This window comes from Alligator mississippiensis, chromosome 14 (assembly GCF_030867095.1).
Source record: "Alligator mississippiensis isolate rAllMis1 chromosome 14, rAllMis1, whole genome shotgun sequence".
Classification (NCBI taxonomy): Eukaryota; Metazoa; Chordata; order Crocodylia; family Alligatoridae; genus Alligator; species Alligator mississippiensis.
In genome coordinates this window covers 34,225,380-34,248,933 of record NC_081837.1, presented here as the reverse complement: position 1 = coordinate 34,248,933, position 23,554 = coordinate 34,225,380, and the positions used below count along the sequence as shown (strand labels likewise).

Here is a 23,554-nt window from a genome sequence, read left to right as displayed (position 1 = left end):
TCCATCTGTCCATGATCCATTTACCAGCCTCTCTCTCTCTCTGTACATCTTTAATGACTCAGTTCCTGCAGCCAGGTGGTGTTGTGGCAAAAGGGCATCATATAGCCATGCTGAGAGGGAAGCAATTACTTGGCTGTACAGATCAGGGAGTAGCAGCCGGGCATGCCAGCACCAGCTGAACCCTGCTGACACACAAGCCCATATTACCACACCCCCTTGTGCTCAGCAGTCTTGATCAGGGTCTGCTAGAGATCCAGCATCAATAACCAGCCCATGTGTGGCCTTGCAGGGGCCGGCACTCTGCAGAGAAAGCTGTGGGCACAGACTGGTAACAATCTCTAGTTCTTATATGGAAGCTTTAGATCTCAAAGCCTCCTAATGAATTAAAAATACAGTCACCACCACCATTATTAATATGCCATGAAATTAACCCCCGTTGCCAGCAACTTTCAGGAAGCGAGCAGAGGTAACAATTTAGCTTGGCCAACACACCGTCAGAATAGAATAGAAAAGTCTCATGCTCCACCACCCGGCCCACAAATGCTAAAATAAGGCAGCGTTCTGCACTGGAAAAAGCACCGGGTCAGGACTCAGGAGACTTGGGTTCTGTGCCTGCTGCTAGGTAAGTCACTTCCAAGCTCTCTGTCTCTGTTTCCCCATCCGTACAAGAAGAACAATGATTCTGGCCAGGGAGCAGAGCTTGTTGGCAGCCCACCAGACCTGCCAAGTACCATAAGCCAGAGCCTTTCTGTTGCTCAGCAAACAAAAGCTCGGAGTCAACAGGCGAGACAACAAAGCTAAGCTCTCATCTGGATGGACTGCGGAGAGATGTGTACAGCTCCCTGCTGCCGTGATCTGCCTGCCAGGAAGGAACGAAGAGCCAAAGCTGCAAAACATTCTTATCTCCGGAGGAGACGTGACACATCCAACAGCAACATCTGCTGCTGGAACAGAGATCTTTTTCTTTTAGGCACGCAATTTCCATCTGCCTCTGTCTGGTCTCCACCAGCCTGCCCGGCAATAAGGTATAGGGGCCTCGCAGAGAACAAGACCCACTGGTTTGGTTTTGTCCTTCAGCTCTATAATGAAGGATGAAACAGTGCTCGAAACAAGCATCTCCAGCATACACATGCTTACCGCTGATGGTGGAAGCCAGCCCCCATCAGTGCCACCAGATATGAATATCAGACACCCAGGGCAGGAGTAAATCAGCGTCACCACATGCATCTCAATAGAGCTGAGGATGCAGCTCAAGGGACCGAAGTCAGATGTGAGTTTATAGAGTCATTTCCCCTTCCAAACAGCCTCCTGACTGCATGTGGCCCCTACAGTGCTGCCCCCCAACTCTTCACCCATCGCTTCCCAGTGCATAACTTACACTTCACTTCCCATCTGCATTTGATCCACCCAGTCTCAGGGGAACTAAACTTGCCCAGCATAGGCAAGAGGTACCATTAGGAAAGCCACCAGCCAGCGCATGTTTTTGGTCTCACCTCTTTCCAGTTCTATGCTTCTGTGCGCTAAGGAAGGTCACTCCCCACTGTGCCAGGGACAGGCTCTCTCAGGCCAAGGTGGTTGGGTAGCAGGAGCTCCTGGGGAAAGGTCACCACTATTTTGACCTCTGTTGTCCCCAGTTTTCTTCAGAGCCATACTGGAGGGAGAGATGATATTTTTAATTCCCAAGGCACTCAGGAACTTTATCCTATTGCTAACCAGTATGTGCTAGGAGGACCTGGTCCCTGGGCAGGAGAGGTTATGCCTGCAGCCACACCGAAGCAGAGATGTGGACTTACTGCTGTGGGAGCGGCTGGCAGCTGCAGTGGAATCAGAATGGGGACAACGGGATTTTCCAGGTCCCGGGCCCCATTAACCGCCACCTGAGATTTTTATGCCTGACTAATGGTGACAAACTCCCTCCCACATGCATGCACAAAGATGGGAAGGCACATGAGACCAACGCATGTGCATATGTGCACAGATGCACTCTCCCACCAAACACGTGGGCACAGATAGACCTCTACTTGCATGTATACACATCTGCCTCTCTACTCCCACACCATGCCCATCCATGCAAACAGGCAGACACAAGCACTCCAACCACACCACGTGTGCAGACTTGTTTCACGCACCCAGACGCTGAAATGGCAGGATCTCAGCTGGCTGGGGGTGCAATTCTATGGGGAAATCCAGCTCCTTTTGCCTCTCCTCTGCAGCTGAGCTGCCTCCCCCCGAAAGTCCAGGGCTTACACTGGCTTTCTTCCAGGGCTCCCCTTGCAACACAGCTGAGTTGTGGAAAACCCTGCGCCATCTGGACCCTGTCCAGAGGCAGCAAATCCTCTATGCACAGAAAGCAAAAGAAGAGCGGGGACGAAAGGAGAAATGAAATAGTTCCCCCCTTGTAATCTGTTAGTTTGATCTCCTTTAACTACTTTCACTTAATCCACTCGCCTATCCCTGCCTGCTGAGCTGGGATCTCTTCCCTGCCCACCCTCTCCAGTGCTAAGTATGTGTTTCCTTACCAGGGAGCAGGAGAGTGACATGGGTCACACGTAGAGATGCATCAGCACAGCTAGAGAAAGAAGATACAAGACAGGCCTAGGCTGAAAAATCTGAGTTTTAAATGTCTGGAGGTTCAGGAGAGGCCTGGGGTTCACTTCCCCCTACACGTGCTCACCTAGGCGAGGCCAAACCTGCGTGGCACTTAGCTCTGACGTGCTGCAGCGTGGGAGTGAGAGCTGCAGTGGGAACGAGGGGCTGGGACTGTCCCTGTTCTGCCAGGTCCAAGGTGAGGGCGAGGGGTTGGGATGTCTCAGCTCTATGAGGCCCTGGGGTGGAGGCAACAGGGGTGGCATTCTCCGTGCTCAGAGGCCTGGATAATTTGCGTGCGCAGGTGGTGATCCATCCTTCCCTCAGGCACCAGCTGTGACACTGCATCACTGCAACTCCACAGCAGATCATCTCGCTCCTGCCAGGCAGTGATCAGGGAGATAATTATCTTGCCGTTATTTATTCCAGGCGCTAATCAGTAGCCCACTGGTAACACAATGCACTGAACAACAGCCTGCGCTCCAGTCCCAGGGGGCGTTCGTCGCTTGGAAGCTTTGTGATCCAAACGGCTTGTAAAACAGCAGCCGAGGCAGACGCAGAACGGAGGGGAGATCAGAAGGGCTGGGCCTGAGACCCCAATGGGAAGAGCAGGCCCAACTCCGAGATAACATTACATTATTACACCCGCCTTTTCAAGATGACACTCCCTGCACTGCCCCTCCAACGGGGATGGATTTAGGCAGCACAGATGAATGGTTTTCTCATCTCGTTCTGTTCCGCTTCACTGGAGGCAAATGCCGTGTACAGGACCTGCTTTAGAAGAAAATGACATTTATCAGGCTGCGGAGAGTGGTGACCTTGGGATAGAAGTGGGGGGGGGAGATGGATGAGGGTGGGAGAGAGATGGATGAGGGCGGGAGACAGGCAATTGTACAAGGATCAATGGGGGAGAGAGGAGGGAAGAGAAAGGAGGCATGAGAAGGAAGTGGTGGATGCAGAGTCAATCAGGGAGGAAGAGACAAGTAGAAAGAGATGGAGAAAAGAACAGGAAGGGAAAGTGACGGAGGAAGAAGAGGGAAATGGAGATACCGAAGAACAGGGGAGAGGAAAGAGGGGACAGAGAAGTCCAGGAAGGAAAAGATGAACAGAGGAGAGGAGTGGCAGGGGAGCCTGTGCAAGGAGAGAGAGGGATGAGAAAAGCAGGGAGGCTGGGGGTGGGGACACGCACGCAGCACGCCCGGCCAGGAGAGCGCTGCGGTCAGCCTGGCTCTGGGCTTTCAGCTTGCAGGGAAATGCCCCAAAATGAACATAAATGCTACCATCTAATAACGGTGGTCTCGCCTCTCCATGGAGCTCCCAGTGAGCCAGAGCAGCAGGGGGCTTGCTAGCCCCATCCAGGCACTAGCAGACGGCATTTGCCCAAGGTCACAGATCCAGCCAGTGATGGAGGTAGGAGCAGGCCCCTACTCTCCTGCAGTCTAGCCCCACGCCCCATCTGCTGTACCACATGGCTGCCCTTCAAGGGGCAGCTTGGCTTGAGGAACAAGCACTAGTTTAGGAACCAGTTGGGATTGAACAGCTATGGCAGTTGATACGCCCATAGCTCCTCAAGAGGCAATGCCAGCCAAGAAGCTGACAGCACCAGTGATGGCTGAAAACCGAACCCCCATGGTGTGACACTGAAACCCAGCAGCCTGAGGGACAGGGGTTAGCAGAGGATCTTTGCCTTAAAAATGTCTCTTCTGCTTCACTGATGCTGATAATAGTGAGATCCTTAAGGCCCAATGGTCCTTGTAGTACCAGGTCTTCTCCATCTGCTGAGAGCCAGCTTGAAACTCTCCAGATCCTCCAAGGTGCATGCATGGAGAATGAGTGGAATTAATATATTGGATTTTTTGGACATTTCCCTCCATCTGTTATTTCGCTCTCTCTAGCCAAAGGGAGTGGTAGAAGCTTGACGTCCCAGTAAAGTCACCAAACTGAGCCCTAGTAGATGTGAGTTCAATTCCAAACTCTGTCATAGAGTCCCTGTGTGACCTTGGGCAAGTTGCTTGATTTCTCTGGGCCTCAGTTTCCCCATCTGTGACATAGACATAATAATCATGCCTATTCAGACTGTAACTTCTTAGAGCTCAAATTGTACCTTCCTATGCATTTGTGCAGCACCTAGCACATTGGAGTTGCGGTGGGACTTTACGACACAAGCAGTAACCAATCGGCATCTCTTTTCGGTAACATCCCCTAGACCTCAAATGGTAAGAGTTCCCTTGAACGGCGTATGAAGGATAGCTGGGAGCAAGGGACTTCTGGAGATGGGAAAATGGTAGCGGGATTGTATATCCTTTGCATTTCAGGCCTGCATCCTTCCCTCCCTTCTCCTGTCAAACGTTTTTACCCATATTTTTATCACTGCTTATTTGTCTTCAATTCTCTTCCCTCTAATTTTGGACCAAAAAAAATGCACAAATGTTTGCATCTAAAAATATGTCTTGGAGCCAAGGATACAAGTGACTTACGTAAGAGAGGCAGAGAGAGGACTGGGTGGTAAGGATAGGTCAGGACGGGAATAAGCAGCATGTTGGCAGGTGGGGGAGGGGGAAGGACACGGCTTGCCGAGTGAAGGTTAAAGCCCTCTGGCTGCGCTCTTCATTCTCATGAGATCGCTGCTTGTTCTCAGACTCCTGGCATCTGGATCCAAACAGCTCTGTATTTGCTGCGTGCACACACATGCTGTACTGTCATTCCAGGCTACAGCAGTTTGGTGTGCTGAATAGCTCAGTCACTTTGCAGGGCTGGGTCAGCCCATCCTTGGGATGGATACAGGAAGGATTCAGCCACTCTATATCCCATATTTCCAGTTTGCTAGACTTGGAATAGCCAAGCATTGGTCAAAGCTGGAGGGAAGTCCTTGACATTCACCAAAGCACAAGGGTGCAAGGCCAAGGGAAAGACAAACAACCAGCCCCTTGGGCAGGTGGGTTCAGAAAGGGGTAGGCTGATGAGTGCCCATGATTCAGTTCTTCCCCAGCAGCTGAGGGGGTGGGAAAAGGAGTCTCAGTCCCATGAGATGCAGTGACATCTTCTTTACTAGCTTCTTTTAGTTGTTCAGAGGCCACTGTGGTGAGCATGGGACACACAGAGAGACAAACAGGTTGTCGGGCAGAGATAGAGTTATCTCTGTATGGTGTGCGCTGGTGTGCGCAGATGTGCTATGAAGATATCCTGTTGTTATGTGGGTATTTGCACTTAATTATCGAAGCATGTAGACTTGTATGTATGTAAGCCTACATATATGATGTATACATACATACTGTGGGCATCTTATTCAATGGATGCCATCAAAATACATTCTGTATGTATATATGATTGTGAATAGCATGTGTTGGCATATATGAGATATGTAGGTTGGTGCTTAAGTGTGCATATCTACCTATGGTGAATGAAAGCATGTCCAAGTATGTTGTGGGTACATATATGTGGTGTATAGGTGGCTCTGTTGTAGGTACATGTACATAGGTGTGCTGTGGGTGTGTACATTTGTAGCACACGTTCATACTGCGGGTGCCTATATGATTTCTCCTGTGTGTTGACACTGCACATCTATTCCATGGGTATGTGGTGTGTCTATCTCTGTCCTCCATACCTCAGAAGCCCCATCTCCCAGGACTTTCCTTCCTTTGCCCATGCCAAGGTCATGCCATGCCCTGGGGGTCCTTACAGACTACCTGCAGCATATTACCCAGATAGCCCTTCTTCAGCAAGGCCTGCCCTTATCAAATATGCTTATTCCCATATGTAGTTCCAATGTCGAGAACTTACCAGCTGCCAAGAAGACACCAAGTTGAAGGCAGTCCAGCCTAATGGTTAGGCCACTGAGGGAAGGCGGGGGCCAGAAGCTGAGTCAGGGTTTGGGAGCCAACAAGAGGAAAATCCAGAGGCAAAGACCAAACGCAGGCCAAGATCAAAGTGCAGGAATCAGATGCCAAATTACCAGGTCCAAGGAACAATCTGCAAACTAGAGTCTAGGAGCAGGGCCAAGCAGGGTGAGCAACCAGGAAACTCAGCAAACCAGGGTCCAAACTGTCTGCTGGCCTAGACTAGAGTCTGCTGCCACAGCTGGGACTAAATGGGGAGGTGGCGCTCCCAGCAGCCAATCAGCAAGCCAGCCGGTTACTTAGCTGGGTCAGAACTTGTCAGCTAGAGCAGCATTTCTCAACCTGTGGGTCACAGCCCAAAAGTGGGTGGCAAGAATATGTAAAAGGGTCGCAAACAAATTTAAAAAATGGATCAACACACTTTAAAAATGGATTCTCCTTTAAAGGAGAAAACCATGGAAAACTGTGGCTTTTCCCTTGCAGGAGGGGATGCTTCCCTCCCCTGCCCCACACACCCACCCCCTGCCCTGCACACTGGGGGACTGGGGCCTGGGGGTGGGGGGCAGTGGGTCGGGAGTGATGGGCACTGGGTCAGGACTGGCCATTGATGTTTACAAATAGGTCCTGGTACAAAAAAGATTGAGAACCACTGAGCTAGAGACTCCAGGCAGGTGTGGCTGCCTAGGCAATTAGCCCACGCTGGGCTGCCTACTGGGGTCTGTCACTGATGTGGTAGCTAGGGGAAGGCAGCACAAGGACAGAAGCAATGGACTGAACAGTTTATCAGATCTGCTTTTCATCCAGGGCGGGGATCAGCAAGCAACCCGCTGGAGCGGCAGTCTGCCCCTGCCACCTGGCCACTGCCATGGGCTGCTGCTCCCTCCCACTGTCAAGGGCCACTGCCTCTGCAGCCTCGCTTTGCAGCATGCCCATGCCCCCTGCCTCTGTCTGTGCAACACACTGCCCGCTCCCGCCCGCAGTGGCCGTGGGGAGGGCTGAGTTTGGTGAGGGTAAGCAGCGTCTGCTGTGAAGGGAAGCTGGGGGCAGAGAGGTGGTGCTGCGGAGGGGACCAGCAGCACGGTTCAGGGTGGAGGAGGGGACATCCCATGCCACTGATCCCCTGTGCCACTGCAGACTGGGTCCTATCACGCTATGGGCCAGATCTGGCCTGTTAGCCATCGGCTGCTGACCCCTGGAGTAGGGGACACGAGTATAGACAGACTTGGAGAGGAAAAGACAGACGATGGACAGAAGGCCAAGCTGATTATTGGAAAAACAAGGGCTGTACTCCTCCGATAATGATTGCCAGAGGGACAGTTTGTTGGGGAGGGAGCATAAGGGACAGGTGAGAGATGCAGTAGTGTGTGCATCTTTGTAAACGGTTTAGGAGCCAGATCTCCAGCTGCTGCAGTGATGTTCTGTTGATTGAACCAGCCCTGGATCTGCCCACGGATCCCTCTACGCTTACACAGCAATAAACGGGCAGCACCACTAATGTCACCGTGTCCTTCCACCTCCAGCTCCGCCAGGCTCGTTTCCTCTCTCTGTTCCTTCACACACGACACCCAGTTGTGAGCTCGGTGTTGCAGGGATGCTGTACCATGAAGGGCTCGATATGTGCGGGTGGATGGGAAGGAGAAATAGCAAAGGAAACCACACTTGGATGAATAGGCTGCCTCCCAGCCCTGCATAAGCCAGGAGGAACCATATTAGGCTGATTTTTCTCTCACTCACTTTGATGTGACTCAGAAGTAATTCCTAGCTAGACTAGGTATTTACAGGGCTCTTGTCACAGTATCTGAGCTCCCCACACATAACCCCCCCACAACAGGGTTGTTGTTTCATGTTATAGATGAGGATCTAAAGCCCAAAGAGATTAAGTGGCTTTCCTGGGGGAAGGCTGGGAGAAACCAGATCTCCTCGGCCCCTGTCAAACTTCCTAACCACCAGACCAGCCCGGCGTAACTTCACAGATCCCACTCATGCTACCCCATCACGATACAGGATCCCTGCACTTCCACTGGGTTTTCTTCTCCTCCTGTTTCCCTGATGTAAATCTGGACTAACCCCATGGAGGCAATGGGGTGACCACCTGTGCTTAGTTGCAGCACTGTGTCCAGTTTTGGGCCCCCCACTACAGAAAGGAGAGTCCAATAGAGGGCAACAAAAATGGTATGGGGCTGGGGCATATGACTTCTGTGGAGAGGCTGAGGGAACTGGGATTATTTAGTCTGGAGAAGAGAAGACTGAGGGGAGATTTAATAGCAGGCTTCAACTACCTGCAGGGGGGGTTGAAAGATAATGGAGCTGGACTGTTCTCAGTGGTGGCAGATGAGAGAACAAGGTGCAATGGGCTCATGTTGCAGCAAGGGAAGTTTAGATTAGATATTAGAAAGAATTTTCTCACTAGGAGGGCAGTAAAGCACTGGAACAGGTTACCCAGAGAGGTTGCAGAGTCTCCATTGCTGGAAGTTATTAAGACCCGGCTGGACAAAGCCCTGGCTGGGATGATCTAGTTGGGGCTGGTCCTGCTTTGAGCAGGGGTTGGACTAGATGATCCCCCGCGGTCCCTTCCAGCCCTCATTTTCTGTGATTCTACAATCCTATGAAAGAGCTGGGACCGCGGCGCTTCGCTTCCATCTTGGCAAGGCTGTGGCTTACTCTGGGGGAAATGGCTTGGGTTAGGAGGTGGGACAAGGGTGGAGCCTGGCTCAGAATTAGCACAACGGTGCGTGTTAGTTCCCTCTAACTATGCTGCGTGATACATGCCTGCAGCATTCCTGATTTCCTTGTTAGCAAGCTGCCTCTCGTCACAAGCGCTGGCATGATACCCAAAGCCTTTCCAGTCATTATTGCCAGGAGGATTGCAAGACTGAGCTGGGAACGCACAAAGGCCAGGCTTTTGCAATTATTTTTAATTCAGTTCAGCTCTCCACGTTCCCTAGCAGGGCATCCACTTCAATTATCTTTCAGCTGGTGCTCATTTAAGAGTATTATTTCTCCACAGGCACAGAAGAAGCAGAGCATAGCACACACTCACATTTATCCAGTTAGCAAGTTTAGCCAGCACCAGGTCCCTTGTTCACAACCTCCTACCGTCCACCACACGTCTGCCTCCTTTAATTCCTTAATCAGATGTTCTGCTTCTGAAGTCTTCCTGGGACATCAAAGATTTACGTGGGCTGACACTGAGGGAATCCTTTTGCAAGAAAGATGTGTGCTGATGCCTTCCTGCTGGAAAGCTGAAGGTGGTTAGGGGAAGCATAAGTATCTTCCAAGTGATGTTAATGGTGGGGATTTAAATGCAAATAAGTTAGTGTATTGGAATGGTAGGATCCCTCACATGGGCCAGCACCAAACCCTTCCCAGACATCTCAGCCAAGACTGTCCAAAATGACTGCTGATTTGTGGTACCTCCATTTCTGAACGCCCACCTTGAGGCTGTGGCGTGGCACCTTTGGTGCTCGCCACTTTAAGGGGCTTGAGCAGGCTGTGGAGTAGCTCGGCAGGTACGGTTTGGCCCAATTAGATGGTCACCTGACCAAAAAGGGGACCACCAGATTGGAGGAGAGCTGGGCAGCCTCGGTATAAAGCTCAGACTCTAGGGGCATTTATACATATATCTTTTTGTCCCGCGATGCACCAGAGAGCTGGCAGGTCAGACGTGAGCTGACGTACACTGTGCTGCGTGGCATGCAGTTGTATAAGTGGCTAAATGCGTATCAGCGTGCAGAAAATGGTGGTGGTATGCTTTCAAATTGAAACACTTTCGAGGTGTTTCCATTCAAAAGCACGTTGCTGCCATTTTCTCAGCGCTGATGCACATTTTGCCGCTTATACAACTGTATGCACTGCAGCGCCGGACGCTTTTAGAAGCGGTGCAAGCATGTGTACAAATGTTCTAGGAGCTGAGCTGGCAATTACATCTAGGGAGCCAGAGGAACAACATCACTCAGCCTGCAGCTCCCAGAACACCTGGAGGTCAAGGTAGGAACTATGGGGATGGAGGAGGTTCCTCATCCTGGGACATGACCTGAAATTACACCCTACTGGGGAGGATGGTGTGGAGGGGCTGCCTGTGGCAGGGCACTTCCCAGGAAATGCTACACCTGTGCCTCCCTAGTGAACAGTGAGTATGGGGCACTGTAAAGTCTCAGCTCCCACTGGCTTGTGGGTACTCCGTGGAGGGGAAAGGCTAGGGGAGCATACCCCAACAGAAAAGCAAAGGGCCCAGGTCCACTGAGTGGGGCCTGAGGCAGGGTCCAGGCCCATAGAGTGGGTTGTAGGTTAAGTTAGGGGTCCAGGTATGTCAATAGATACCTGAGTGGGCCATAGGCTGAGTGTGAGATGCCCGAGGCCAGAGAAGGCCAGGGGCTGGAGTCAGCCCAGCATGTGAAGCAGCAGGCCAGACGCCCATTGTAGAATAGGGCCTGAACTGGGTGGCCTGAAGGTCTGTGAGGGATCAAGACCATGTGTGAGAGAGAGGAAGCCTGAAGTGCTGTATGGAATAGGGCCAAGAGGGCCTGAAGGGCCATACAGAGTAGGGCAGAGTGCACGTGGCCCCACTGAGAGAGGCCAAGGCTTGTCTGAGGACACCTGAGGGCAAGCTTGGGTTGGAGGCCGAATGCAGCCCAGCCAAGGGGTCAGGAGAGTTGGAGGTGATCTTGGATGCCATGTGCAAGGCATGGGACACGGTGTAGGGATGGTTTGGAGCCATGTATTATGCCCTTGGCCTGCTGGAGAATGGTAATTACTCATCAAATAAACTTTAGTTCAAGCCCTCCTGCCATTATTTTTAAGTGCGGGGACACTGTTATACAAGACGTGGTGGCATTTTAATTACAGCGGTTCTCAGAGCCACTCTAATTAAAGCACCACCTCCCCAACTCCCCTCAGAGAAGCACATGCAAAAGTGCCCAGAGGTACTAGATTTAATGCACATTAACTAAAGTGCGTTAATGCATATGTTGATGCACCCTTTGGTTTTGAGGTTGAGCTGGTTTTTATCTGATCTGGACAGGCCTGTCTGTTTCCTAGTGGGAAGTCGAGACACCTTGCTGTCTCCTATGAGTCCTACAGAGAAAGGTGGACATGCAGTAGTCACCCATTTTATTACCAGCTCTGAATGAATTTCCCAGGGCAGAAACTTTCTCGGTGAACATCTAAAAGCCTGGTTTGCAAAGGAATTATTCAGTTCCCTTTTAATACATAGACAACACTTCTTCTGTGTGCACCTGCAGACATATTTTCAGGTATTAATTAAAACAGGGCCTTGTTTATACTTGGATCCTATTAGAAAGAACGTGTGATCTTCTGATGATATCTGGGACTCTGGACTCAGTTCCTGGCTTTGTCCTGTGTGACTTTGTCTTATTTCATTTTCCTCTGCCTCAGTTCCCTATTGGTAAAATGGAGATAAATATTCCTTTGTCTGTTTTCTCAACCAAGACTATTAGCTCTTCAGGGAATGGACTATCTCTTACTATGGGTTTTACAGAACCTGAGAAAATGGGGCCCTCATCTCAACTGGGGTATCTAAGTAGCACTGGAATACAAATAATTAATCCTAATTAGAACAAGAACACTAATTAGAATTAGAACAAGAACACTTACTTTATTAAGGTAATAAATATCTGGCTCAAAAGACTCCTGGCCCAAGAACAGAAATTTGAGCCACTCTCTACAATCCGCTTCTCCTTCAAACATGCACAAGCGCAAGTCACTATATAATCTTATAGCACCTCTTAAACATCTGTTGTACACCTCAGTGCTGTACATCAATGAATAAGAACTGGGTGTTTCCAAAGGGTTATCCTCGTACTGGGTGGTATCTCAGTCCTTCTGCTTCTGGCCACATCCAGGAAGTGCAGAGAGGTGTAAATGTATCATTGATCTAATCCCCCGCTAAAGCAAGATCATCTCTGTGTAATTTATCCCAAATAAATGTCTGTCTAACCTACACTTAAAAACTTCCAATGACAGATGTTCCACAGCTCTGGGGAATCTGTTCCACTGCTTACCCACCTGCATAGTTTGAAAGTCTGTCCTCTAACCTACGTTTCCTTTTTTTTCCTTTTTTCTTTTTTGCAATTTAAACCCGTTATTTTCTGACCTGGACTCAGTGGATTATATCCAGTCCAGCAGAACATGGGATACTGAACTAGACCAAACACTGACCCAACTCAGTCCTGCAGGAGACGAGATACTGGACCATGGGTTGGCAATGTTTTTGGGCAGAGTGCCATAAACACCTGCAACCTCGACTTGTAAGGTGTTGGCATGCCAGGGGTGGGTGGCGGGGTAGCTGTGAGGGACCCGAATCTTGTTTTGGCAGTGCAGCCCCAGCTCCTTCCCTGCCATCTGCCCCAAGATGCACGTGCCAAACAAAATACCTTCATGTGCCATGTTCTGGCACCCATGCCGGGGGCTGTCTACCCCCATACTGGACTATATGAGCAGCCCAGTTTCACATGCAAATCTGTATGCACCCAAGAATACTAGAACAAAGCCAGCAATATTTTTCAGCATTTCAAAGATAGGTTTGGCTCAGGCTGCATTTGGATCAGTTCTTGTGTTCTCCAAACTGTTTTGATCATCCCGGCACCTTGTGCAGCTCTTCATATTGTTCTGCTCTTGATCCATTTCGATCAAGTGGACCAAATTCTGCTCTCTGCTGCTCACTGAAATCAGTAGCGTTACTTAGGATTTACACCACAGCCACTGCAATATTTTTGGCTTGGCATATTTCCATCAACTCATTCCAGCCCATTATTGTCGTGCCCCTTCCTGAGCAATTTCTGCTGAGTAGAGAGGATGAATGCTGTGTTTGAGAAACTGCAGTGTGGGGAAGAACCAGTCCCATAAGTGACATGTAAATTGAAAGGCACTAATAATTTATGATTGTTAGCAATTTCCTTGCTGTCTCAGTTAAAAGTAACTTTGAAAACCACAGCTAAGTTGAAACAAAAAACAGCAGTTTCCAGGGCTGACTTTTGAGTGGTGGGAAGGAAAAATTAATATTTCATAGCTATCTGTCCTCCAGTTTGTTTGAGAAATAGCAAAGTGCATACAATGCAAAAGCAAAAAGGTTAGAGGTATCTCCCAGGAGCAGGAGACCGCCACAAAGATACCTGAGAGAACCCAGGGGCAAGCCCCAGTACATTTTAAAAGCTGTGACTAGCAAGTATCAAACATTTAGATGCTTTTTTTTTTATGCCACTCTCCCACTATAAAGGGACAGACCAGGGACCCACCTGCTTTTCTTCCATTCACAGAGCAGCTTCACTCACCTGATGCTTCAAAGAATTGGTGAAAACATTTTTAGAGGACTATATCTTTTGTGGGCATGCAGGCACTTCAGGAGGCACTTGATTTGGAAAGATCTCCGTAATCCCTGGGAGGGAGGCCTTGCTGTCCAAGAGTGCTAGAGTGGGAATGAATCCTCTAATGCCCACATTTCACCCTAGCTTAGGGTAATGAGATGGTTAGAGCCCAGGTATTAGTGACCCGGCCCCACCCTTTAGCTTTAGCCCCAGGGCTACTTGGGAAAGGAGGATTTTTCTCATGGGGAGAAAAAAAAAAAAAAGTTTATGAAAACTCAACAGCTTGTGAAAAAAACAAATATTTTTTTCTTTGAAGTTTCTCATTTTTGTCCCCAAAAAACCAACAGCATTGGGGTTTAAAACAGAAGAATGCTGATTTTAAACAGGCATGGTTGGGTTTTAACATGGGGGGAATGGTTCAGCTTTACCTGAAACCTGCATCCTTTGATGGAAACAGACATGTTGTGCTCACAGCATCTCCAGCAAGGAGGAATAGGGTTTCCATTTTCCTGTGCAGATTTTCCACTAGCTGATTTTCCACCCCTTCGGGATGGGGCCCCCAACCACCCCTTCCCTGCGCATACCTCCCTTCCCCCCAAGCCCTGCCTGTTCTGCCCCGTGCCTTCATGCCAATCCCTCTGATCTCCAGGTATTATGGTGCTGGCTCTCATCTGTCCCTCCTGCCTGTGCTGCCAACTTGCTAGTGCACCATAAGAAGCAGCAGGGGGTCTGGCTCAGGCAGCAGAGCCTGGATCTGCAAACACGTCCCCTTGGCGCAACACTGCCTGTTCCCGGTGGGCATCACCGCAGCCAGGTGGGCAGGGCTGAGCTTTCCCTTCCCATCCAGATGCTTTTCCTGATGACAGATGTGCCTGGGCCTGAACCTGATCAGCTCTCACAGGGGCTTGGGGCTGGCAGGATCTCACCCCCACCTGCTCTCCCCAGTGGCCCTGCAGCACCTGAGCTGATGTTTTTTTGCTTCTAAGGATGCTGAAGATGTTTTTTTGGACACCAGCACAGGACAGGTTAAAGCCGGGCACCGTTCATTGGGCTGATGGGGCCGGGATGTAGCCAATAGCAGGCCATGCTAGGCTGGGGGATGCTAGGGCTGGGTGCTTTCCCCGCCTCCCCAGCGAGCATCACAATCATAATCATAACAGAGCCGGAGCTGATTCCCATTCAGAAGAGCTGGAGCTGGCGCTGCAGCGCTGCCTGCCCCCCTCCCCGCCAGCCCCCACAGAAGGCAGGGAGAGCATCGCACCACCCTTGGGCTTCCCCCGCCTGCTGCCTGCAACCACAACCTCACCTCGCTGCCCTCTCGCCGGAGAATCGGGGAGCCCCTCTCGCTGCGGTAGATGCTGCAGGGGTGCTGGGCTCTGCTGTGCCAGGCTCCCTTCTCGCCGCCCATACAGCTGGGGGGCAGGATTCCTCCCTGCCAGGCCCTGCCCACAGCTCCCTGGCCTGCCCCCCAGCTGAGACGGACAAGGCAAGATCACGGAGCCCCTTGAGCGGCGCAGAGGAAGGACCCTGGCACCCAACAGCTTCTTGGGGGCTCAGCCCAGGTGGTGAAGACGCGTGAAGGTACTAGGGGAGCGAGGCTGGGCGCTGCGGGTCCTCAGCAAACACAGGACCCTGGGGAAGGGGGCAAGCACTGTCGACATTGGGTGCCCAGGCTTTGCTACCCCCTCCTCTTCCTGCTATCCCGCCTGGCGGCTGCCCTTGGAAAGAGGCATGGTAAGCCTCCCTCGCGTGGCTCTGTCAGCCAAGGGAACGGCAGGCCGGAGTGCCTGCAGGATGCGCCGAGAGGCAAAGATGGGCTGAGAGTGCAGCGCCAGGTGGAACTTGCTCGCCGTCCCCATCTGCCTGGTCCGGTGAGTGAGAGCTGCCTGCTCTGTGTGGTTCTTGGTGCAATGCAACACAGAGTAACAAGCTGCAGGTCCCGGCAGCAAAGAAGCTGAGCCGTGGCGGGGGTGGGAACCAAGGGACCTGGACTCTGCAAAGCGGCACGTGAAAAGCCCTGCCGGGCATGGCCTGCCTGGGACGATTCATCCCCCAGAGCTTTGATTCCCATTGCAAGCCGTGTGATCCGTAGCAGGGAAACGGATGGCAAATAGCAGGTGGATGCAAGCATGACTCCAATGATTAATACATCAGGCAGCATGCCAAGCCTTGCCTGCTCACTGCACCATCTCCTAGCAGCCACGGATTCACAGCACCGCGGACACCAGCCGTCTGCCAGCCAGAGCTCCTTCCGCGGCACAAATGTTTCCCAGCAGCGCGGTTCTCTATGACTGGGACGTGACCTTCCCCTCCTGAGCTCTACAATGTGGTTTCGCTATGTCCTAGCGCTTCGTCAACACCTGGAGCTGCGCTGCGGGAGCCCTTGGCTCCTGGTCCTGCTGCTGCTGGGTTTTGGCGTCGCCCGGGATGGTGGGTCCGTACTGAACTGCCCGTCAAAATGCGTGTGCGCCAGCAACATCATCAGCTGCTCCAAGATCGCCATGACAATCATCCCCACTAACCTCCCCCGGTTCACGGCCCTCCTAGACCTCAGCCACAACAACCTAAGCCGCTTGCATGCGGACTGGACCCTCCACCGCCTCTCCCACCTCCACTCTTTGCTGCTCAGCCACAACAGTCTCAATTTCATCTCCATTGAGGCCTTCTCCCATGTCCTTCACCTGAAGTACCTTGACCTCTCTTCCAACAACATCAAGCACCTGGAGGAAAACCTCTTCAGTGAGCTGCGGGAGCTGGAGGTCCTGCTGCTTTACAACAACCAGATCTCCCAAATGGACCGCAGCGCTTTTGATGAAATGGCCAAGCTCCAAAAACTCTATCTAAGCCAGAACCAGATCTCCCGCTTCCCCCTGGAGCTGGTAAAAGACAGGTCCAAGCTGCCTGAGCTGAGCCTGCTGGACATTTCCTCCAACAAAATTAAGAGCCTGCCAATTGGGGACCTAAAAGCCCTCCCTGCCTGGATCAAGAATGGCCTCTACCTTCACAGCAACCCCCTCAGCTGCGACTGCCAGCTCTATGAGCTCTTCACGCACTGGCACGTGCGCCAGCTGAACTCGGTGGTAGACTTCCAGGCAGACCTCACCTGTGTCTTACCCCTGTCCAAGAAAAGTGTCAGCATCTTCAGCCTCAACAACCAGGACTTCCTCAACTGCAGTAAATTTAAGGAGCATGTGCTAGAGGCCTTCCTGGGGGACACTGTGACCCTCAACTGTGACACCAAGCTACGGGGGGTGACCACCAGGGAATGGCTAACCCCAAACAATGAGCCTGTTGCAAAAGAGGATGACAACAGCACCATGACAGTGCTGAGTAATGGCAGCCTGCAGATCCGCCCCATCCAGGTGGAGGATATGGGCACATACACCTGCTATGCGGTGAGTCAGGTCTTCAATGAGACCCTCTACGTGGATGTGAAAGTCCACAACTTCACCCAGCACGGATCCCACGACACGCTGAACACTGCCTACACCACGCTGGTGGGCTGTATTCTCAGCGTCATCCTGGTGCTCATCTACCTGTACCTGACCCCGTGCCGCTGCTGGTGCCGCAACAGCGAGAAGCAGGCGGCCCAGCACGAGGACAGCATCAACTCCTCCATGCTCAGCACCACGCCCAACCACAACGCTGAGGCTGCTGGCCCCAAGGATGGCTTCAGTCACCACACAGCTTCTGGAAATGCACCAGGCCAGAATGGCAAATTCAAACCCAGCAGCACGCCAGACCCAGAGGCCAAAGGAGCCCCGAAGGCCCAGCGGAAAATGTCAGACCCAGACTCTGTCAGCTCCGTCTTCTCTGACACTCCCATCGTTGTGTAGCTGACGTGCGGAAGAAAGAGGTGGGGAGCTTGAGCTTCACAGAGCAAGGAGAGGAGGAAGAGTAGCAACCTTCCCCTGGCAGGCAGGTGGTGGGGAGGCAGAGGCTGGGTTCAGGGTGCAGTACTGGGGTAATGAGTCTGTGCAAAAGGCACGGCTACCAGGTGCAACCAGGCCACAAGGATCCCAACACAACAAAAATTCGCTACAGATTTTGTTCCTGTCCTGCAAAGCCCAAAGGCAGCAGAGCCCCGGGGTCCAAGCCCTGAAGGTCTCAACACGGAATTACAATCTTACATTTTCCTTCTGGAATTTTACTGCGTTCGCTCAGTAACCAAAGGTGCAGCGGAGAGGTGACACCAGTGCATCGCAGACCCAGGAAGGAGGGAGCTGGGGGGTTCCTGCCTGCTGTGTACTCTTGGAAGCTACTGCCATGCAGGGGGAACCCTCCCCCATGCCCCAGAAGACATTACAGACATGGGTCCACCTCTCTTGGCGCTAAACCATCCCTGTCCTTGAGGTGTGAGCCAGAGCAGCCATGTGAAGGCTGCCTTCTGCTTCTGTAACTTGCCACTGAGCTTTGACACCTGATGGATGAGGCTGGAGTATATCAGCAAGTCACCCTCACCCTCCAACCCAGCCACTTGCAGGGCTCCCTGCACACAAACAGGCTCTTTCTGAGGATTTTCAGCTTCTGCAAAACAAAAGCAGGAACCGACAGCACCTGTAGTGATGATGCACCAGGGACAAGACACAGCAGGGGATGAACAACACCAGCCAACTCCCCACTCAGCTCCCTGCTTGGCAGCTTAATGACCAGATTCCTGTTGGTAATTACAATAATACATCAAGGCACAAGCCGGGTTTCCGGGACAGCTTTCAGCATTACAGATCAGCAGCAGCCCCCTGACAAACTGTGCCAAGGCTGCTGCAAAGCCTGCATGCTTGGGAAGCCATGGAACTGGTAGGAACATCTCCAGGCCCATCTACAGGGCCCTTCTCTAAGGGCTGATTCAGAGGGCTGAGTGGCCTGGGTGCTCTGGGAGGACGTGGGTAATTAGGAGCTCATAATGGACTCTGGAGAAGGCGGCAGTCAGGGAAGGCAGGGACAGCTCCTTCTGGGCAGTTGCCTGTAGCAGTACTTCTGCCCAGACTCAGCAGGCACAGGGTGGGGGACCCTGAGCCCTCTAGCTTCTCCATCACCGAGCCCCCAGCCATGATCCTGGCATATTTTCTCTCCACCTAGCTGCAGAAGGATAACTTCCATCATTTACTACCTATTCCCTCCTGTGGCCTTGGTGCTTGGGCCCTTCCCAGAGAGGGAGAGGGAGGGGAAATAGGCCCAAAGAAGCCATGGGAGTGGAGTCGCATGCCATTCCCTCCAGGTGGGAGAGATCTTCCCAGTCCCCTTATCTGCTGCCAGGAGACAGGGATAGAGGCAGTCCCTAACACCAACAGTTCAGCTCCAACACTGCTGGGGGGAGGGCATTAGACAGCAGCTTGGGACCAACAGGCTTTCCTAGCTTGTATCCAATAGGATCCGTGACAGGTCTATGCACTGGGTGCAGCTGGAGGGTTTGTGAACTGAACCAGCACCATGCACAGAGGAGACTGTCTCCTGTGCTCCCTGCCCCACTCAGAGAGGTGGCAGGAGTGGGCATGGGGTCTCCCTGGAAGGGGTCAAGGACACCAAGGTACAGAAAGGAAGGGAGAAGATAGTCCCAGGTAGTGTCCCACCCAGCTGAGATGCTCTCCATGCTATTGATGTGTTCCTGCTCCTCAAGGGAGTGGGGGTGGGTTTAATGAGTGGGAAGAATCAGCATCCCCAGGGAGGCTGGGATAAAGAGAAGTCTCCTGTGAGCTGTAGGGTGGCAGTGACATGGGCCCAAAGAGCAGACACCTTCAGGCTGCTTCACTATGGACCCTCTCAAGAGCTCCCCATCATTGGCCCAGTGAGGCGATAACCTGAAGACTGAGCCTGCAAGGAGCCCAAGTGACTGGCTGGGACAGACAGAAGTGAGAGGCAGCATCTCTTAAAACCCACTGGCGAGTCTGAGAACAGGGCCCCTACTCTGCGACTCATCTACATCTATTTCCTGGCATGTTATTCTGAAGCATGAGTCCTCCAAGAGAAGCATGCGATCCAGGTGAGACCTGCCTGCAAGCCACATGCTGGGGTCTGGGAGGGGAGCAAGGGAAAAGGAGGGGGTGGATGCGTGAAAGGGATTCAGCTGAGGAAAAGTGGGGGTGATCTGCCTAGGGAGAGGGCAGCAGCAGAGGGGTAGGGGGGCAGTAGGCAGAGGCACAGCTCCATGCTTAGTCCTCTCCAAACAGGTGGTGGCTAGAAAGCAAGTCACAGGGGGTCAGTTCCCTGCACATGCACACCCTGTTTCCCATCTGCCTGCCTGTATGTTCCTCAAGCCTGCCAGTGACTTGCACATCTAACAGCTCCGCAAATTCACTCTTCCATACACAAGCACGTAGTGCCAGGCAGACGCACGCGCCAGCACCCTCTTGCACTCATGTCATACATTTGCGTGGCTCTGCGTGGTCGTGTGTGGATTGGCAGCTCTGTGTCTGAGTCAGCCTGGCAGAGTCCGCCTGTGCATCAGGCCAATGTCAGCTTGTCTCTAGCAAGATAGGGAAGGAGATCATGTCTTTGCTGGGGGGTGGCATCTGCCTGGAAGCACGCAGAGATGGAAGCGTGTCTCTGAGCACTGCCAACTCGTTACAGGTGTGGGCATATAGACATGCACACATATGGGAGCGTGGCTGAGAGCACAGGAATGTGAGTGTGTGAATGTGCACTTCTGCCTATATTCATGTGTGTATTTGAGCATGCACGTATGTGCATGCATGTGACTACATTCATGGGTATATGTGAACATGCATATACATGGGTATGCATGCTTTCATGTGTGCATCTATAATGATCTGTGTGAGTATGAGTGCATGTCTGTAAGTGTGTGTTCATGCCTGCCTGCCTGTGTGCACGTGCCATTGTCTGTTGGACTGTGTATATGACCCTACTGCTCTCAGAGACCCAGCCCCCAAAGGCCTCTTCCCTGCCACAATGCTTGCTTGTGGCCATACCTGGCCCCCACTCTTGCAAGAAAAGCTGGGAGCCATTGCATGTGATGGGAAGCAGAGGGGGCGAGGATCAAAGCAGAGAGCCCCTAACCCTGAGCAGGCCCAAAAACCAAATACAAGCTAAGCCCTGTCTCCATGCCCAGCTCCCTGCAGCCCAACAAAGGAGGGGATTCCCAGCCTATGTGCAGCCTGGCTGCCAAGGGAAAGAAGCAGACCAGGAGCTGTCACCTGGTTAGGACTGATTGCTGGAGCCTGGCAGTCATGGTAGTCAAGAGCAGTACCAGGCCACATGGAGAGCAGGGGGGGGTGGGGGGCACATCTCCCAGAGGATGTGTGCAGGCTTTCCGGCTTATGCTGTTTGCCTGGCTCAGCAAGAGCATCTCACGCTGGCTGGGAAACAAATTCAGCCCCCTAAGGACAAAGCTTGCCGTGCGGAGATGATGCCATCTGCAAGCACATGGCCATGGCTGGAGAAATGAAAGGTCCCATATGAAAATGCTCCAGGGATCAGAAAAAGGTCAGAAAGGATTTGGATGGGGGTGAGAGAGAGAAATGGAGTGGCTGGGAGCCCTGGGGTTCAGGCACCAGCTTGTGCACTGGGCTATGTACCACTGGCCCTAGGCTGCCTGTCCCGTCCTTGGAACAGGCCTGCGTCCTAGACTGCATCAGAACTGGCTCCCCTTAGAAAGGAAAGGCCTTGTATTCTACTTTCCTGGCCCTGTCTCTGCCAGTCAATCCCCCTGAACTGGGAATGGACTGGAACCAGTGTCTGCAGGAGGCTAAAAGCTCCGTGTCTCCTTCCCCAGCGCCCTGAGCCATCCAGTGCTCCTACCCCTTGCATCTGACCAGAATGGCACTTCCCTTCAGCCTGAGCCTGAGTTCAGCAGCTCCCAAGTGAATGGCTGGAGGCTTCCCTGAGTGGCTCCCGTGCTAGGTGCGATGCCCATGGTCCCAGAGGTGACCCTTCGTTCCTCCCCACCTGGCACAACTGGAAGGAGAAGCTGCCCATGCACTTTCCCATGTAAGCTGCAAGCCAGTGACCTCTCCAGGAGCGCCGCCCATGCTCCATGCAGACACCTGCACAGCGGTAGGAGCATGGGCCCAAGCCTGCGAGCCTACACTGTTTGGCCCTGCCCCCACATCCAAGGTGACTTTTGGGTTCTGCTTGTAGCTATTAAATGGGCAGCTGGAAAAGCAGACAACTGGGAGCTGAGACCCTATGATGAGACATGGCTCCTAAAGAGCCCAGATGAGAACACAGCATGCAGGATTGCTTGTCCTGGTCCAGAGGCAGGTCTGGGAGGGGATGACTGCCCTCAACTCCCACCAGCCCCTTTTTCTCAGCATCCTGCAGGATCACACCCCATCTCTGGGCTCCTGTCCTGCCATAGTCCAGTACCTGATGTGAACCAGGAAGGCAACACCCTTTCCCCAAATCCAAGGGGCCACAGTCTGGGCCCCCAGGCACCCTCACAGCTTTGCTTTGTTCTGGCATCAAACAGCAAGGAGCAGCCAGGAGTCAAAGCATTAACCACCACTGCCAGTTTAAGGAAGGCACTGGGGGCAAGGAGGTGACCAAAGAGGAGACTCAGAGAGGTTCAGGGATGAGGACTCAGCCTGCTGGAAACGGACCATGTACAGCCACAGAGCAGGTGCAAGGGGAAGAGGGGGTCTAAGCAGGCAATGGCACCCTGAGAGAAAGGCAGAGAGCTGAGGGAGAGCAGAGAGGAGATCTACGGGGCAGGATCTCTGGCTGCCCAGGAGACCGTGTGTGTTCATGTGCACTGGAGGGGAGGGGTCCTGTCATGTCCCTGCCTGTGGGAGCCCCCCCACATCACCTGGCCAGGGCACAGACAGCCCCTCTGCCTCAGGGCAGGTGGTCAGATAGCTCTAAACAGCATGTCCACTCCTTGCCTCCATCCTGTGGTCTTGCAGGCCAAGCAAATGTTACTCTAACCCTGCACGGGACGCTCATACTTTTATCTATTTCAGCCAGAGCCACCCCTACCCACGGAGCAGACAGGCTGCATCTCCCTCTCTCTCTGGCAGCCTGTACTCTCTTGCATAGACATAGATGACAATAAACATGTTTTAAGACTCCATGTATGCACGTCCTGCTTGCTTTTTCACCAGATGGGTGATAACGGCACAAGGGGCTTCCAGGGGATGGGGGAGACCTGAATCAAATGGCCAAGATTCCACAGGCCTGGCCACGCTGCAAGGTTTTAACCATGGGTACAGCTCCATCAGTGCAAACCTCCAGGGTGTGTGATGCTGTCGTGGGGTAAAAGGTGACATGGGGAAACTTTGCAGAGGCCAGTTGTGGCTCACAGGGTGCAGTGCAGGGGGTGAGCTGGGGGCAGTGCCAAACCCCAGTGCAGACGAGGCCGAGGTAGGAGGTGGAACCATGTGGAATCTAGCTGGCACCAATGTGCTTTCTGGTAGGTGGATCTCTGCCAGTCTTGGGGGTCAGGAGAGCTTTTGCAGCACCCATGTGGCCCCAGTGGGGGGTCAGTGTCATTTCCATGTGGGCAAAGTCCAGAGGAGCTGGCGGGCAGAGATAGGACCCTGGCACTGAGGTTGTCATGGACAGGGTGTGCGGATGTACCCTTAGCACATGCATACGCCATGCAGGGAGGCCACAGGAGGATGGCCCTGTGGAGTGGAACATGGCACAGCCCCCCAAAAAAACAGTCGCAATGGCCAGTTGGACTGGCCCTCACATCACTATATGTTGGTCTGGCACTGTAACAGCATAGCATGACATGGCATAGAAAGGGGCTGGCATGGGCAATGTGCATCACAACATAGCCCAGGTCCCAGCAACACTGGGCTAATACTAATGCCGAACCTGCTCTCCCTGACTCCATTCCCCAAGTCCCACTGG

General features: G+C 52.6%; 1 protein-coding gene across 1 annotated transcript; it reads left to right on the top strand.

Moving 5' to 3' along the window:
* The first annotated feature begins 14,891 nt into the window (after positions 1-14,891).
* AMIGO1 (adhesion molecule with Ig like domain 1) lies at positions 14,892-22,769 on the top strand. Its single transcript, XM_019492569.2, has 2 exons — positions 14,892-19,724; positions 21,474-22,769. The coding sequence occupies exon 1, from the start codon at positions 16,069-16,071 to the stop codon at positions 17,578-17,580; it is 1,512 nt and encodes a 503-aa protein (XP_019348114.1). The 5' UTR covers positions 14,892-16,068; the 3' UTR covers positions 17,581-19,724; positions 21,474-22,769.
* The last annotated feature ends 785 nt before the right edge of the window (positions 22,770-23,554 follow it).